This window comes from Neopsephotus bourkii, unplaced genomic scaffold, assembly GCF_033783945.1.
Source record: "Neopsephotus bourkii isolate Nb327-2 ecotype Australia unplaced genomic scaffold, CSIRO-AGI_Nbou_v1 NB_1589, whole genome shotgun sequence".
Classification (NCBI taxonomy): domain Eukaryota; kingdom Metazoa; phylum Chordata; class Aves; order Psittaciformes; family Psittacidae; genus Neopsephotus; species Neopsephotus bourkii.
The window spans coordinates 3,868,093-3,883,699 of record NW_026902065.1 but is presented as its reverse complement, the minus strand read 5'-3'; the positions used below and the strand labels follow the sequence as shown (position 1 = coordinate 3,883,699).

Below are 15,607 nucleotides of genomic sequence, written 5' to 3'. Positions count from 1 at the left end.
TAGGGGTAGTGCTTGGCCAGCAGCTTGCTTTCGCCTCCTAAGGTATCCTTCACTCAAAATTTAGGATTCTTATGTTTTGCAGGGCAGCAAGGCCTCATCAGCTTCAGCTTTCCCACACACCATTACAAAATCTTTTCACAAAGACCTCTTTTCTACTTTCTAACCTTTGTATCCTGTGCTGAAAGTAAATGGCCTTAGATAAGGCTAAAGCTCCTCAGGCACAGTTAAAAAGTCTTAGCTGGCTTTGACTCATCTACAGTTCTACAGGTAGAAAATTTCCTCCTTTGTGCTAAAAAGCTCTCTTTCAAGCAGAAATGTTTCTCAAGTACAATGAAACAGCATACGCAAAACAAATATGCTTTAGGCCTATCTACTGGTCCTTTCTGTTCCTCATCCCTTTGCTCTGCTGGTTGTCAGCCAGACTCTTTCTAGTCTGACTTTCTTTCCCCTAAGGAATTCTTGTGGTGGGAGAAAGTGCCAGAGATTTTCTTTCACTTTGGGCCTCAGCCACCAGCATTACCCAAAGTTAATGTATATTTAATATGATACAGCCAGTAACCCTTTCTGCCAACTTCTGATCATACGCCAGCTGAAGAATGCTGCGAAGTTATGTCCTCTAACTAAACCTCAAAGCCCACGTATAAACTCCTGATTAGTGGTGGGTGAGATTACTAGGGATGTATGTATATACCCCTCTGTTTCTTTGCCAGCTGGAATTCCTCCATGCTGTAGGATATCTGCAGAAGCAGGCTCCAGAGAACCTTCTGTTTTTTGCAGTACGTGCCTAAGGCAAAGCTACCAGAGGGTTTTTCCTGGTAGCTTCATTTCCCTGCCTCAAGCAGTCATGTTACACTTCTGTGCGTGATTAATTGTTGGGCATGATTTACTGGGTAAATTATGGCATTTCAGTGATGGGTGTAAGGGGATCTTCGTGTGCATAGTTGTACATGAAACAATTTAATGGTTTAGGTTTCTTCAGGAATACACTATAATTTCCATGGAAGTTTGCTTTTTCGTTTTGTTTTCTTCTTTCTCCATGGATCAGCAGAGACAAGGAATACTGACTGTAATGAAGTTTCCTTTCTTGGAAAGTCTTTGTTTGTTTGTTTGTTTCTGGTTTCCCCTCTTTGGTGTGTCTTTACTTAATTGAGGTTTATGTTCACCAGGTAGTATAAAGGTCAAAATGTAAAGGGATCCAGAGGGAAATGACTGAGAAGGTCTTTCTGAGGGTGACAGCTCTGCCTTGTAATACAATACTATTTCTCATGGGAGTGGGTGGGAGGCCTGCCTAAATTTCCTCTTCCTGTCCTGCCAAATTCCTCAAATTGCATAACTGTGTATTCTCCTTACACAGTGGTACCCTTGGCATCCCTAGTAAATCTGCAGGGAAGCAGTGAAGCAGCTGGAGGCTTGAAGGTGGACCAAAATTGGTAGAGGACAGACTTGGTCAACCAAAAACCAAAACAAACCCAAACCCACTAACTGAATTACTAGCTCTCCCATGTATAACAGAACAACACAATACAGATTTAATAACATACACTATTTTGTTCTAAATGCACTCCATCTAGGAAAAATAAGTTTATCGGGATAAGCAAAAGACCCATGGGGAGTTCATCAGTTCAGTTTCAAGTCACAAGATGTGTTTTACTTGGCTTTGGAGACTTCTTGTGCAAGATTAATGTGAAACTGCTGAAATGCAAACTGACAAAAAGACATATTTTTACTGGTTGGTGCCTTTTCCTCTGTGCCATTATTTTCATCAGGAGGCCCCATCACTGCCTTCCCCCTCACCCCTGCTTTAGACTGACAGGAGTATGAGGTACTTCTTGGCTTCTGGGAGGAAATGAAAGAATGACTATTAGAAAAGCAGCATGACCAGTGTACCTCATAAGGATGTAACACTTTATCACTACACTGAATCAGAAGAGAAGAATTTGGACCTTCTTAGAGGGGAGTGTCAAACATGGCTACCCTAAGGTAGGTTTTGCCTGAGTAAGGAGGGTAAGATTTGCCTCCTTTGGAAAAGCATATATGTGTCTTTAAAGTTCAGGTAACCAAATTCATTACTTTTGAAGCTTTGTTAAGCTTCACTGGATCCTACCTTAGCCGTGTACACTGTCTGACTGTCATTAAGACAATAAAATGCAAGTACACCTGCAGAGGTTTTGACAATCCTGCTTTAACTGTCTGTGTACAGCACCTTAAATAGGCTCAGTACGGTCTCTGAAATTGTTCGAGAGAGATTGGGTACTACTCAGCATGTGTAATGGTGGGAGAATCTGTCTCCAAATGGTTTCTTTTTCTCTCCTTGTTACAGGAACTGGAAAAGACAAGGGTGTGTGGGCGGGCCTGGAGTGCCTCCAAGGAAAGTGTGAGGCCTTGGGCAAAACAAATCCATCAGGTCTTTCATTTCTTCCAAATATAGGTCTGTTCTGAGCAATAGCCAAGCTCAAGTCTAAACTCCACATCCAACTATTTCAGAGGGAATACATGAAAAAGACCCTATGGCCTACAGAGTCCATCTACAGAAAATATTTTGATAGCTCTTCCGCTCTGGCATTATCTTCCACTTAAAAAGAAAGAAAAAGAAAACACACAAAACTGGAGCACATGGTTCAATTTTCACTGTAAAACAACCGATTGATGAAAATGATACTTCTGAAAACAATCTGTTGTGAACTATCAAACATTTTTGCCTATGCACCAATTGGCAGGAATAAGACAGATAAATTATTACAATATGTAACAAAACAAATTGCTCTGAAGAGAAATGGTATTTCTCTGTGTGTGTATTAGCAGGATGAGTAGAATTAAATCCATGAAAGTATGCTGAGAGATCATTTTCCATCACAGCAGAAAAATACTGGAAGCAAAGGAACTACTTCAGTTCTGTCACTATCAAAACAGAGTTTATGATATGCAAGCGTTCTCGTGGAGTAGAGCAGAAGAGTCCTGGACTTAAAACAAAAGAACAAACTTGGGATGTTTCTGTTGTTGAGTGCAAGAAGTTTCAGAGCCATTTTTGCCAAGATAGTTCCAAATTTTTCAGGCATCACCACATGTTAATAAAATGGAGCAATTGCAGCAGCTTCCTAAACCTTGAATACTCTATTACTGCCCATGGGATAATTTTCTGAAGTGCTTATAGACATGAAGATTTAAGAGACAACATCCCCTTAACTTTCAATAAGACTTTCTTTAGATCCTGGCACATGGACCAATTATGGTGAGAGAAGCACTCTATGCAGTAACAGAATCTGAATTGTTCTGTTGTGACCTTCTGTGTACATGCTCCTATCCCACAGCAACCAGTTAAGGCAAAGATGATGACTCCTTTTCCATCAAGAGCCAAAGAACATCACATTTACCTCAAACTTCATACCCTGCACACTGGCAGTTAGTGGATAGCCGTGGATGAGCCTGCTGTCCAATCTGCTTTTGAAAAAGTAAGTAGAGCTTCTAAGTTGCACAAGGTACCTTGACACTTGTGGATCATGATCACCCACGCTGAGCCATGAGATCCACATTGCCACTCTAACCTGCACCAACTCTGTCTGCACTGCTGCTAACAGGAGAGGGAATCCTAGGCACAAGCATTGTTGTCTTTTCCTGAACTAGTCTCTACTCGTGGATAATAGAGGAAAGAAGGGGACACAAAGAGCATGAAAGTCTGGAAAATGTAAGTATGAGATTGATTCTGGGAAACATATCCTGTAGAGTATAGACAAATTTCAGACACATCTCAGAGAGGGACTGGAGCGGGAACAAGGTGAATTGGAGTACATACCTGATATTGTTTCCACAGCAAAGCTATATGGCTGCTGGTGCTTGATCTTAAGTTTTGCACCAGGTGTTCCATAGATTCGGCCTTTTGGCTGTTACTACAATCATCATGACATCAACAAGAAACACAAAGCATAGCTTGCTTTTGAAGTTCTTCAGGGTATCTGAAGATGAAATACTAATGGGACTTTATCTTTTAAAGGCTTCTTCAAAAATCATTCCTTACGCTTGGATTTCCCTTCCAGGATCCAAAATTCCTTTTTAAATTAAGCATCCTTGTATGTGACACAACCAGAGTATCATGAGCCTACTATTTTCTGCCTTTTTTTTTTTTTTTTTTTTTTAAGCCAAGGGACAAACATTCTGAGAAGTCAAATATGACAGGAAATCATTTTGACATATTTGAAGGCTACTGAATGAAATGAGTGTCTAAAAAATAAATAGTGAGCAGAAGTAAAGGGTTCCTTTTACAAGCTTTTGCATTTGCACATTGTAAGGGAACCATTCATAGTTTGTGAGCACAATAGCTGATAGTAATTGCTAACAGAAATGAGCTAACTGCAAGGACTGCTAACAGTAGGCAGCTAGCCAACCTAAAAAGACTGTGATCATGTTATTTAAGCAGCAAGTAAAAATTGGTGTAGCAGAAGAGTTACTGTGCTATTCTGTGACAGGTAACTTGAAAAGGTGGCAGGTGAATTAAAAAAAACCACCTGTAAGAGTCCAATAATAACAGATAAATACACTCCAAAGAGCTGTAGCTCATATCACCTACCAAAAATTGGAGTAATTTGGTCTTGCTTGTCGTTGAAATACACTCAATAGGAACTTATTACTGTGGCTAAGTCAGCAGCCTAAATTACAGTGAAAAGATTAGCTTAACAGAGCTGTTTTGTGGCTTAAAAACTTTCATATGCAACTACAACTTCATCACTAAATCTTCAAGTGCTGGAACCATCTACAAGAATCTCAGTGCCAGGTGAGTTATACTGCTGTAGTTTTAAGAGATGTTTTCAAGGGCCAAGCAGAGGTTTTTCAATTCCTCCTTCATCTGACAGAGTGCCTTCTTGACTTTCTGAGGTGTGTTCATAACCTCTACACTGCTGGTGAATGGGTTGTAGTGCAGAGAAAAAGGCTTCTTGATCTTCATTGCGTAATTTCTGTGGAGGGAAGAAGACAGAGCTGCTAATTCAGAATTCATTTCCCAAAGCATAAAACCTGCAGGACCTGATTTCTTAGTATGTAGACATGGACTTGTTGGAGAGCAGAGGCTGCTGTGACACCTCCTCACTGTTACTCGATAATGTGGTCTGGTGCAGCACACTCTCCCCACGGCTGAGCTACTTGCAGCCCGAAAGTTCTGCAGCGCCTGCTTTTCAGTGTGGCTGGCTCAGACCCGTCTGTGCTCTTGCAGCTCTGCGCTAGCACAATTCAGAGTTATTACAACCACAAGCTGAGGAATGCAGGAACACAGCATGTCTGCTGCCTTCCCTTCCAAGAAATAACCTGGAGTAGCTCTGCGTAAAATTCTAAAAACCTGTTGATAGTAGGTATCTTGGACTATTTTTCTGTCTGTATTAAAAAAAAAAAAAATAAAAAAATCATGATTTCTTGCCATCTTTGACAATGTTTCCATTAAGTACATGCTGGTAGGAGCCCCCTGTACTGATGTTGCTTTATGGTTTTGATTCTGACAGATTCTTGTGCCTTTGGTTATTTTGAGCTGCTTTGGCTGCACAGCTATGTTGAAAAAAAATGTATGAAAAAGCTTCAAGTCTGAGAATGGTGTATTCCCTATCCTTGTAAGTTCTTTTCAGGTTTGCCTGAGTCAAATACTCTTTAAAGTCTTCTCATTTCTGCCAGTGAGTTCTTAGCCACGTTTTTGCACCCATTAACAACTGACTGTGAACCTTCACATTTAGAATGAGGGGCCTAAATTGCTATTGTGATAACTCCAGCAGACAGTGCTTCTAGGGAAGAGGTGGGGGGAGTAGGGAAGTCTGGCCCAGGTTCTCTTCCTCTAATAAATTCTTCATTTCAGCTCCTGCATGCTTCCTCCCCAGTAGCTCCACAATCAGCCTTCTGCCTCCAGACAGAATTGGTTATGTTGTTCTAACTGTTGGAGATGAAGGCCAGGATTTCAACCCTACTTACTTTAAAAAGAATAAATCTTTACTGCATAACACAGTCAAAGAAATGCATTTAGAAACACCTCTAGCTAATTTGAAATAATGTTATTCAAGTTGCAGTCAGCTACTTTGTAGAAATTAGATTGCCTGTGAATGCTGATTCTGCATTCTTGTGCAGATATAATCAGAGGAAGAAGGCAATCTTGTTTTTAAGACCCCTGCTGATCCATGTTAATTCCTAAGTCTGCTATAAAATTTATGTGTGGCCTTGGGTAAATCAGTTTTTCATGACCTCTTATTTGTATGAAGTAGCACCCCAACTGTTGGGCTGCACTCTATTCTCACTGTTCAGTTTCAGATTTTACTTCAGAAGTTGCTAAAATGAGGTACTGCTAAGATGAAGCATGGGACGGGGAATAACGGGGAATAACAATATATAGTTATGTTTTTTTGTGAAGCTTTTCTGAGATAAACAACCTTATGTTTACCTTTGTTCTGAAAAAGCCACTGTGCTAATGAAGGGCACAGTGAGATAGCCTGGCATGGTTAATGCAGTCGAGGTGAATGTATTTGAGGTTAGGATTTAAGCCAGTGTGCCCCCCCTCAATGAAAACACCTACAAACACTTTACTTACTGAAGCTTGGCCTTGGCATCTTCCAGACTTTCTGCTATGAAATAGACAGGTTGAAAGGCTTGATCCTGATAGGGGTGAACTGCAGTCACTTCTGGATCAAAAGGCTTGTACTCTGGCTCGTTGGATAAAGCATACTTTGCAATGGGAACAACACAGGTTAGAGCAGGTGAATGAACGTAAAGAGCAAGAATTAGTGCCCACATAGCTGTGAAATGTTCTTTGCGAAACAGTTGAAGGTAATATTGGGTCCTGTTCTGCTACAGGTAAAAGCTAATTTTCATAATTAGTAGTTAATAAATCAAATAGTAAATAATGTTTAAAAAAAAAAAAAAAAAGGAGAAAACTAAGAGTCGTATTTCCTGCATTAAAGTGATGTATGATTTGGTACCAAGGCCACATTCTCAGACATGGAGAGGAAAGACTATGTCAGCCCTGAAAACTGAATATCTTAAAAAAAAAAATAAAAAAATCATGCTACTTTTTTCCCAACTAGTATCATAGAAGATTCACAGACCTTTGCAGCACTATTTCAAAGACCCCAGCCAAAAATTTCACATTTCCTGCTGCAAGGAAGGACAGAAAGAATGCTCCAGGTATTTTTTTGCACAGCTCCATGCCAGTTAAGCCACCTAAAATCTTCCCTGAAATCCAATACATAAATGTGCACTATACTCTGTGGATGCATGTTTGTATTTTGGGCCCATAGAGGTTCTTCTATTTTTTCTTCTCAGGTCCTTCTACATTGTCCCCTTAGGCAGAAAGGAGGATTATGGAAGCTTTTCATGTCCACACTGCAGTCCATAGGCACAACTATTATTTGTTTACACATACGGGAGATACCTTTAAACCAACCAGCACCAGAGCAGGGAACAGCATGGTTGCTCAGGTATTGTCATTGGCTGTCTAGTACATGCACAAAGTCCTGGGAAAACTGCACAATTCAGGGTTAAAGTGAGTTCCAGCATGGTTTTTCTGCCCCTGAATCCTGAGTGAGATAGTTTAAAGCCAGCTCAGCTCCAGTGACAGCAGAGCTGCACTGTAGATGTGCTAAAACCTGGTTTGGTCTCCAGCTGGCCAAGCTGGGGAGTGCCATGGACACTTTGATGAAGTGTCCACTTTGTACAAAAAGGGAAAACACAACTCATTCCAGTCAATACTGAGACATTTCTTTCCACCTTCAGCCTGGGCAGTGGGCCCCATCCACCTAGGGACAGCCTTTTAATACCCACCTATTCTCTGAGATCTGCCTGTTTGTCTTTCTGTCTTCTTCCCCAGTCTTCAGAAGACACCCTTCATTGTTTGATGATTTAAATACCAATTCCCATGGTACCTGTATATAACTAGTAGATGTGATGACACTTCACAAGACTTTCAGCTCAATCTGCTATCTGGAAAAATGTAGACAGTACCTTAAGCACAGTTTTGGATATTACACTGAACTGAACTTGAACTCTCCATCACTGGAGGCCTGCCTTAACCGGTAGGCCAATTTGCTGCAGAAGTGGTGCAGAAATTAATACAGGGCTTAAAAAATAAAAATAATTATATATAAAATGCTAAAAGATCGTGTTTTTCGTGTTCTTCATTTGCAGTGTGTAGTTGAAGAATAAACCTTGGAGAGCACTTTTACAATCTAAGATGGATGGTATACACAAATATGAGGCTGCTCTTATAATCTTAGAAGCTCTGGGGACTAATGGGAAAAGATTTCAGAAACTCAGAACCTGACAGGGGTCCCACTATGCTGTCAGTGTTGAAGCAGAACTGAAATCCCATTGATTTCAGTGGAAGTTCAGCTTAAAACCGGATGGCCTTAAAGGCCTCTACAAGTTAAGTACTTCTTGTGCTGCAAGAAAAGCATATGTAGCACTGAGTGCTGCCAGAAGTGTGGTATGAGCCATAAGATTTTACAGTATGTAGGACACAGTCCAGCTGAGTGTTAACAGGAGAAGCATTTTGGATAATGTAGAACAGCTGACAGAATATAGTGAAATAAACAGTGCAATACTGAGAGCTGTTGGAGAGGAATTCTTACAGTTCAGAGGAGGCAAGGTTGGCCAGCAGTCAGACCCATTACAACTACTCAGTTTAGACTTGGTATGGCTATCCTGTCCCTTCTAATACCTAGATGCTGTCACTAAATTACTTGTTAAATAATACATATTCAAGTGCAAATCACATGCAGAGGATGTCTAGCTCTACATATCCTCTGCCCTTCTCCCATGTTATGACCCCAGTTTGAGCAGAACCAGTCCACAGAAAATAACTACCTGAAGCTGAGTTCAAACTGGTCAGAGTAGGTGCTGTGGAGAAGAGGAAAGCATTTTGCAGATTTAATAGTCAGGATGTGGTTCCCTGGGTTATAGTCACACACCCACAGTCAGTCCAGGCTGCAGTTCAGAAATACCCCCAGGCTCCTTGCTGACGCCGAGTTCTCAGATAACATTAGCTGGACATACTGCCACTCACCCTCTCCAGCTGGTTACATGTTATCTTCTTGTAGCCAGCCACCTAGACTTACTAACTCCTGCTGTTAACTCCTGCCGTTACTGCTTCCTCACTGCTCATCATCCTGCTGTTCCCGGCTCTGGAACCTTCAGTAATGAGGAAACCCTCTTCTTTGCACAGGTTGCTGCAGCATGTCTCCCTCTATCACATGAGCTGCAGTTAGTCTGGCTGTGCCAGATACTTTGATCAGCTAAATCATATGGAACCAAGTTTGGGGCTTCCATGCAGAAGCTCTCATCTGGACCCATACTGAGAAAACAGACAAATAATTATAAGGATGGACAATGGCTTTCTCCCATGTAGTAGCAAAACTTAGCTAGAGCTTTCTCAAGAGCCAGGCTAAGACTGCAAAATGAGTTTTGTGAGAAACTGAAAGCTATCATAAGCCTCACTATCTTCTAAACTTCATCTTGTCTAACAAAGCTGCCTAGACACTGCTGCCTCTAAAAATATCACTTCTATAAAATAAGCACTGCACAACACATATTTCCTCTCTTCAGCTGAGAAAGAAACAGTTGGTATACATTTTCAGGTTGCTAGCAGGTGCTTAGGCACGGGACCTCAGCACTTTATTTGTACTGCCACCCTCCATACTGAAGTTAGAATCAGATGCTTATGCAGTCTAGAATGATTAAATGTAAACATTTTTTTTTTTTTAATTTTGGTTTTGTTCCAAATAAAAACCTGTGAGATAAGTCAGCTGTAAAAGGAAACTTCAGCACTTAAGGCCGTGGATATAATTAATCTGTGTACAAGAAGTTTGAGATGTTCAAGGTGAAGTTCATAAAATCCACTAAGCTGCTGTCCCCAAATCTATGTGGTGATGTACTTGCAGAGTACCAGGCAGACAGCCATACTGTTGGTGAATTGCTTGCCTATCTTCAGACTGTCTTAGGTGTTACATGCAAGATGGACACACTTTTGGAAGCGGGGTAATCTTTCTTCATCACCTATTAAATACAAATGTTATCACATCTGCATGTAATTTCAATAATGTGACGGATGAAGACTTAGGTGGACACAACTGTATCAAAAGTTTACCCAGCAGCATTACCCAACAACTACTGATGATAAAAGTATCCACCACTTACCAATTCAAGGACACTTCCACTGTCAACCTTAGTGGCAAGGAATTAGAGATGCAGTTATACTTTTGTGTTATATAGCACAGTTTTGTGAATAAGCAGTTCTTGCCTACCACTTTAATCAAAAGCAGGACAGCTAGTCAGTGTCTGGCGAAGAAAAGGGTAGAAAGAGAAGAGAGCAAGTTTGATACACTCAACTTCAGCCACCAAATTGAACATTTCTGATGTGACTTTTACCTTCATCTGTGTCAGAATTAAACAGAAAAAAGGAGGTAACATCACGCAGACAGATTCTGTGGTGCATATTACTAAGAAAGCTATGTAAGTATTGGAGTCATTATTTTAGTATCATGTTTAACATGTAAATGCATTTAAAACTATAAGGTATTCAGGCAGGCAAAGTAGAATAAATGTTGCCTTGAACTGTGCTTTGTTATTGGACTTTTTTAGTTTTATCAGGTGGAGAAAAGCAAGCTCTGCAGATCATATGCCAGAGTTTATGCACAAAAGTCTCCAAATTGCAAGTGTTGGGAGCAAACCAATGCTAAACTCAGCAGGAAGGTTGACATCTGGGAGGGTTCCCCTTTCTATGTATTAACTCCTATTATAAACGTCCTGAGATATGTTAACATGCAGTTTCTTCCTTCTGCCCATTGACTGGAAAGCTAGCTGACCTGTATACCATTAGGAAAGTTTTGTAGTATGTTTATTGTCATAACAATCCAACTACCTCCAGTTATGGGAGTCCAAGCCGTGCTAATCCTGCAATGGCTTCATATGAATGTAGCTGGCTGTTAGGCTGCTGTGTCTATGTGTTAAGCTTAAAATATATCACCCATGAAAACAAATGGTTTCTGGTCTATAAAAATGCTTGAAAAGAATGCTTTTTTATTTTCCTTTGGCTCTTACTAATTCCAAAAAATCATCTATTATCTGCACAACCCAAAGCAATTGAGACCTACTGATACCAGTTGAGGGCTTTTAGCTTCAGGGCTCTGTGAAACTGAGGACAAATTACTGCCTCCCCTATAAGCTGTTTTTCTGAAGGAGGGGAAAGCCATAAGCTTTTTGTAAAGGTGTACAGCCCCTCCTTATACAGTTAATCTGTCCAGGCAGGACACTGTCAAATATGTGTACGCAGATTTTAATCTCCATAAATTTAGTTTTGAAACGTATTTATGAATGTGAAATACTAAAGCATTTTCTTTTTTGTCAGTGTCTGTGATATTTACAATTTCTTTGCACTTTATTCTGTGCAGTCGATGACTTTCCGATTCATATGTGCATAAATGGCAACGGCATGGATGAAGTAGCGGAGCTCATTATAGGCCTAATATTGCCCTCTAGTGTGTAACTCAGAAAGGTACATGAGTTTGATGTTAACTGTATTAACTGGCCAGGAACACTATGAAGAAAATCTAACGCTTTACAGGACGTTTGCTTTCATTGCATTTCATCTCTTTAGATGAAAAACAGGTACAATCCTACAGTAGTTCTTCCCCTACTCAGCAGCTTCTGGGAAGGAAGAATTAATTTCTTTGAAAAAGAAAAATATGTATTTTACATCATACTGGTTTGTGTGAGGAAACAATAATTTGCTTTTACCAGAGATTTCAGAAAATGGGATTATAGAAATCTTTCAATCCCATGCATTTGATACATACCATAAGCTCCCCATATGACGAAAGCAGTCCTGCCCCGTAAGCTTTGATCGATCCGTTTTGCTTGCAGAGACCAAACTCCACAGTGAACCAATAAACCTGGTAATAAGAACAACTTGTGAAAAACCGTCTCAACAGGCAGTTCATTTTTAAGCTTCTCACTTTTCCTTTAATTTTCTTTCATCCTTATATTTTAATGTCTTTTTATCTTTAAATGTTACACATGTATATTTTAAGAAAATTATTTTTTCTCTCAACACATGTAACAAACACATATTTTTTCAGAACTTGCCATCCTTCCCATTCTCACTCCCCACAAAAAATGAAAAAAAAACCAAACCAGTATTGATAATTATATGTGTACATAACGACATAAAGTCCTACTCCCTTCTTTCTTTGGAAAATGTTACAAATTACCCTGCAACCTCTTAGACCTGAGTTTCATCACAGTCAGTGGAAGCTGGCAGATTTCAACCCATAGTTCCCAAAAAGACTGGCAGACCCCTATTGCAGGTTCGAGACCTTAGGAAAGGTACTCAAAAGGCCAGCTTCCCTTCTCCTTTGTCTGTGTAATAGCATTCAGAAGAATTGAAGAATGACTTCTCCTTTAGCAGCAATGTGCCCCTTAAATTTATACCAATTATATCTTTATAATGTTGAAATATGAAAATAAAGATATGTGCCACTGGGATTCTCTTGCAATAAAGTATGCTTAGGACCATACTTCCTTTACCTGCTGGACAGTAGTAGGATAAAAGCAAATCTTGGCTCTGCCAACCTGTTAGCTGTTCCCTTATTATAGCATCTAAGGAAATGGGCGGTAAAGGACCAATTCTGGTCACAGCCTGACCCCTGAGCAGCTGGATAAAAGTTGTGCAAAAGAAAAACATGGAAAACGTGCGGCATTTCAAGAATATGGCTCTGTGTCACAACTCTTCAAGCCTCCTTTAGGGACACATAGCTCTTTGCTGCCTTGTACACAGGGCTTGACCTTGGCTTCAATTTAGACATAAGTATTGCATTCTCAACACCCTTCTCAAAGAACTGCAGGCAGGTTGTAAAATAGTTTGAAACTCTATGCCATTCTGTCTATTCTGCTGCTTACTTTCTTCTATTTCTTTCTCCCACTCTCTTTCATATCTTTTAATTTTGATGACTTTGTTTTAGCCTGCAATTTACCTCTAGAGAAACAGCATGGCGGGATCTTTCTTTCTGCAGAAACCTAAGACGCTTTCTCTACAGTACAGCTAATAATTCTGCATTCTAATTGTGTTAATAATCTTAATTCTTATTATTTCAGAGTGAAAAGTCTTTCAAGTATCTCCTCATTTAGCAGAAGGTCTTTTTGTCTGGAGAATGAGGCATGAAAGGAGGAGGAAAAATTCTTTTTTAATGTTATCTTAGATATCCTGAATTTGGCTTTTAGTTAGTGAGGTTCTTTCAACTCTCACTGTTTTAACAGGATACAAGTTGCAGTACTACTGGCATTCTGGAGACAACATGAACACTGGCAATTTTCCATCTCTTGTGCACCATGAGTGGGGCTGGGGGATGTGAGGAATTTCAGGAGTGACAGTCCCCTCCCATCTACCTCCTTTCCTAAATGAGCCTCATCCCGCTGTGGAAAGGTAAGGCTCCTTTCCTCCCTTGAAAAAATCATCAAGACTGGGAAATAGCTGTCATTATAGGAAAAACAAATTATGTGGCCTACAGCCCACTTTCAGAAAAAAATCAGGATATCAGCAAGGGGCTGCATGACTCGTTTTAGCAGATGTATACAGCCTAGTGACTCAGAACTGAATGACAGTACCTGCTCTCAAATTGCTTTTAAGTGCTCACCTATTTTGTGAGATTAATGACTATAGAGTGAAACAAGTTCTGACAGTTCTCTGCACCTTATGTAGGAGAAAATGCAGAAATCAGATAGGGTATCCAGTCTATTAGGTGAATCTGAAAAGTGAGTTGGCTGATACTGTAGTAACTCAGCTTCGGCAGTATATTCTTACAGAAGCAAAAGGGATAAGCATTTCCTCAGGTGGAATCACATGCTTCTGGGGTCTGCCACTGCAGTCCAGCCCCTGCTCCAGTACCTCCCTGCTGTGCATGAGGAGAGACAATACTCCTGATTCTCCCATTTTTATAGCTAATCTGAGATACTGCAGAAGAGCCTTCCCTGCACAGTAAGGGATAAGCAGTGAATCGTTTGAGTTTTGCCTCTGATATTAAACTGCCATTTGTACTTACTGTGGCCAGTTTCTCAATCTCCGCTTCAGATGATCCAAGAGAAGCCAGTCCAATATCCTAAAGCAAGTAAGCAAGCAGGCAGTGTTACACTAGTGCGATTATTCAGCCCAAGGGAGAGAAAGAGGGGAAGGGGGAGGACCACATCATTTCTAGCATGAATAGCATGAACTATTCATTGTTTTTGTCACCCAAAATGACCTTCCATGGCTTCCAGGATGCCTACCTCTCCCTGGCCCCCAGCTACACACCACTGGGAGCAACATTAGATGAGCGTTTAATCCTCAGTGTTCTCTGTGTAAAGTTAACTATCTCTTGTCTTAACGCTGGACCATTAGTGGCAGAGATTTATGGGAAGGCGTAAGAAGGAAGGACAGCAAGGTGGGTTTTATCATGGCCATTGCCTTTCTGTGTTTCACTCTCTTTCTGACAGCCCTTATGACTGGGTCAGATCAATTCAGGGAGGATTCAGTTTACTCCAGTCTCTGCTCCCTATTAATTGTTATTCTTACAATAAGAATCTGTAGATGTCTCGTCTTAAACTATCCCGGGAGCCATATCATGCAGCAAACAATCAAAATTAGGGCATTTTCACCATTCATCATCTCATATTGAATGGAACAAAAAAGAATTTTCATGGGGTGAATTTCAGCTGTGAAAATACTTTGTGGGGAAAAAAAAAAGAGTGAAATGTGAAATTCATTTAATGTGATCCCATGTTGTATAATCTGTGTTATAGATGAAAAAAGAGGAAAACTGAAAGTTTTGAAATTGCTATAATCTCTTATTTCTAATGTGTCTTCAGTCCTGGTACTGAACTGAAGAAGTTTCTTCCAGAATAAATTATAGACCACTAGGATATTTTAAGTAGTATTCATCTGAATCTGATAACAAACAATATATATGTCTAAAATGGAAACTGGCATGTATCTTAGTCAATACAATTGGAAACCACACTATATGAGGTGAACTGGCTTTTTTTAAAAGATATTCTGACAGGGACCTATATCGTGTGACCTTTCTGCTCTTATTGCCAGTTTCCACACTGGCCACTGATTGATAAGCCTAGAATATGAGTTATCTTCCTCTCTCAGCTATGGTTTTGAGGGACATTCATAGTTCTGAAGTCTTTAATTACACAAGGTCAGTGAGTTCACTTGGGTCTGACACTCACGGCTCACACTAAATTAGCCCCTTTGTATACAAAGAAGCCCTGTTTCCTTTTTGGAGTCTCCTGACCAGTATGAGCAATGCTGTGAGAATCTGGTGAGTTGTAAAAGGAAAAACAACTCTAATGAATGACATGGTGATGGACACAATTAAAGTATCATGTGAGATAAAAATGCACATCCAGAGACAGAACCAGCCTGGGGGCTCGATGGCTGTTGTTGGTTAGGTTCGTGTGGTTGTAGGACAGGAAACCAGAGGAACAGCATAGTCAGTACGGCTCAAACATGCAGCACCGCAGAGGCTCCACTGGCATCCTTCTGCAAATTGACATGGCCCTCCCACAGAGAAGTCTCACATGCACTGCCTATCCTTCCTTTTACATGATATCCACA

The 15,607-nt window shown here is 40.4% G+C and overlaps 1 protein-coding gene across 1 annotated transcript in view; it reads right to left on the bottom strand.

Annotated features, from left to right (window-relative positions):
• Positions 1–4,455: 4,455 nt before the first annotated feature.
• Positions 4,456–15,607, bottom strand: part of LOC133222382 (tyrosine 3-monooxygenase-like) — a 32,435-nt gene continuing 21,283 nt past the window's right edge. Inside the window, exons 9-12 of the mRNA XM_061372052.1 lie at positions 14,049–14,105; positions 11,808–11,903; positions 6,551–6,684; positions 4,456–4,946 (exon numbers count right to left, since the gene is read on the bottom strand). Of these exons, the coding sequence (XP_061228036.1) occupies positions 4,787–4,946; positions 6,551–6,684; positions 11,808–11,903; positions 14,049–14,105 (447 nt within the window). The 3' untranslated portion in view covers positions 4,456–4,786. The remainder of the gene's footprint in view (positions 4,947–6,550; positions 6,685–11,807; positions 11,904–14,048; positions 14,106–15,607) is intronic.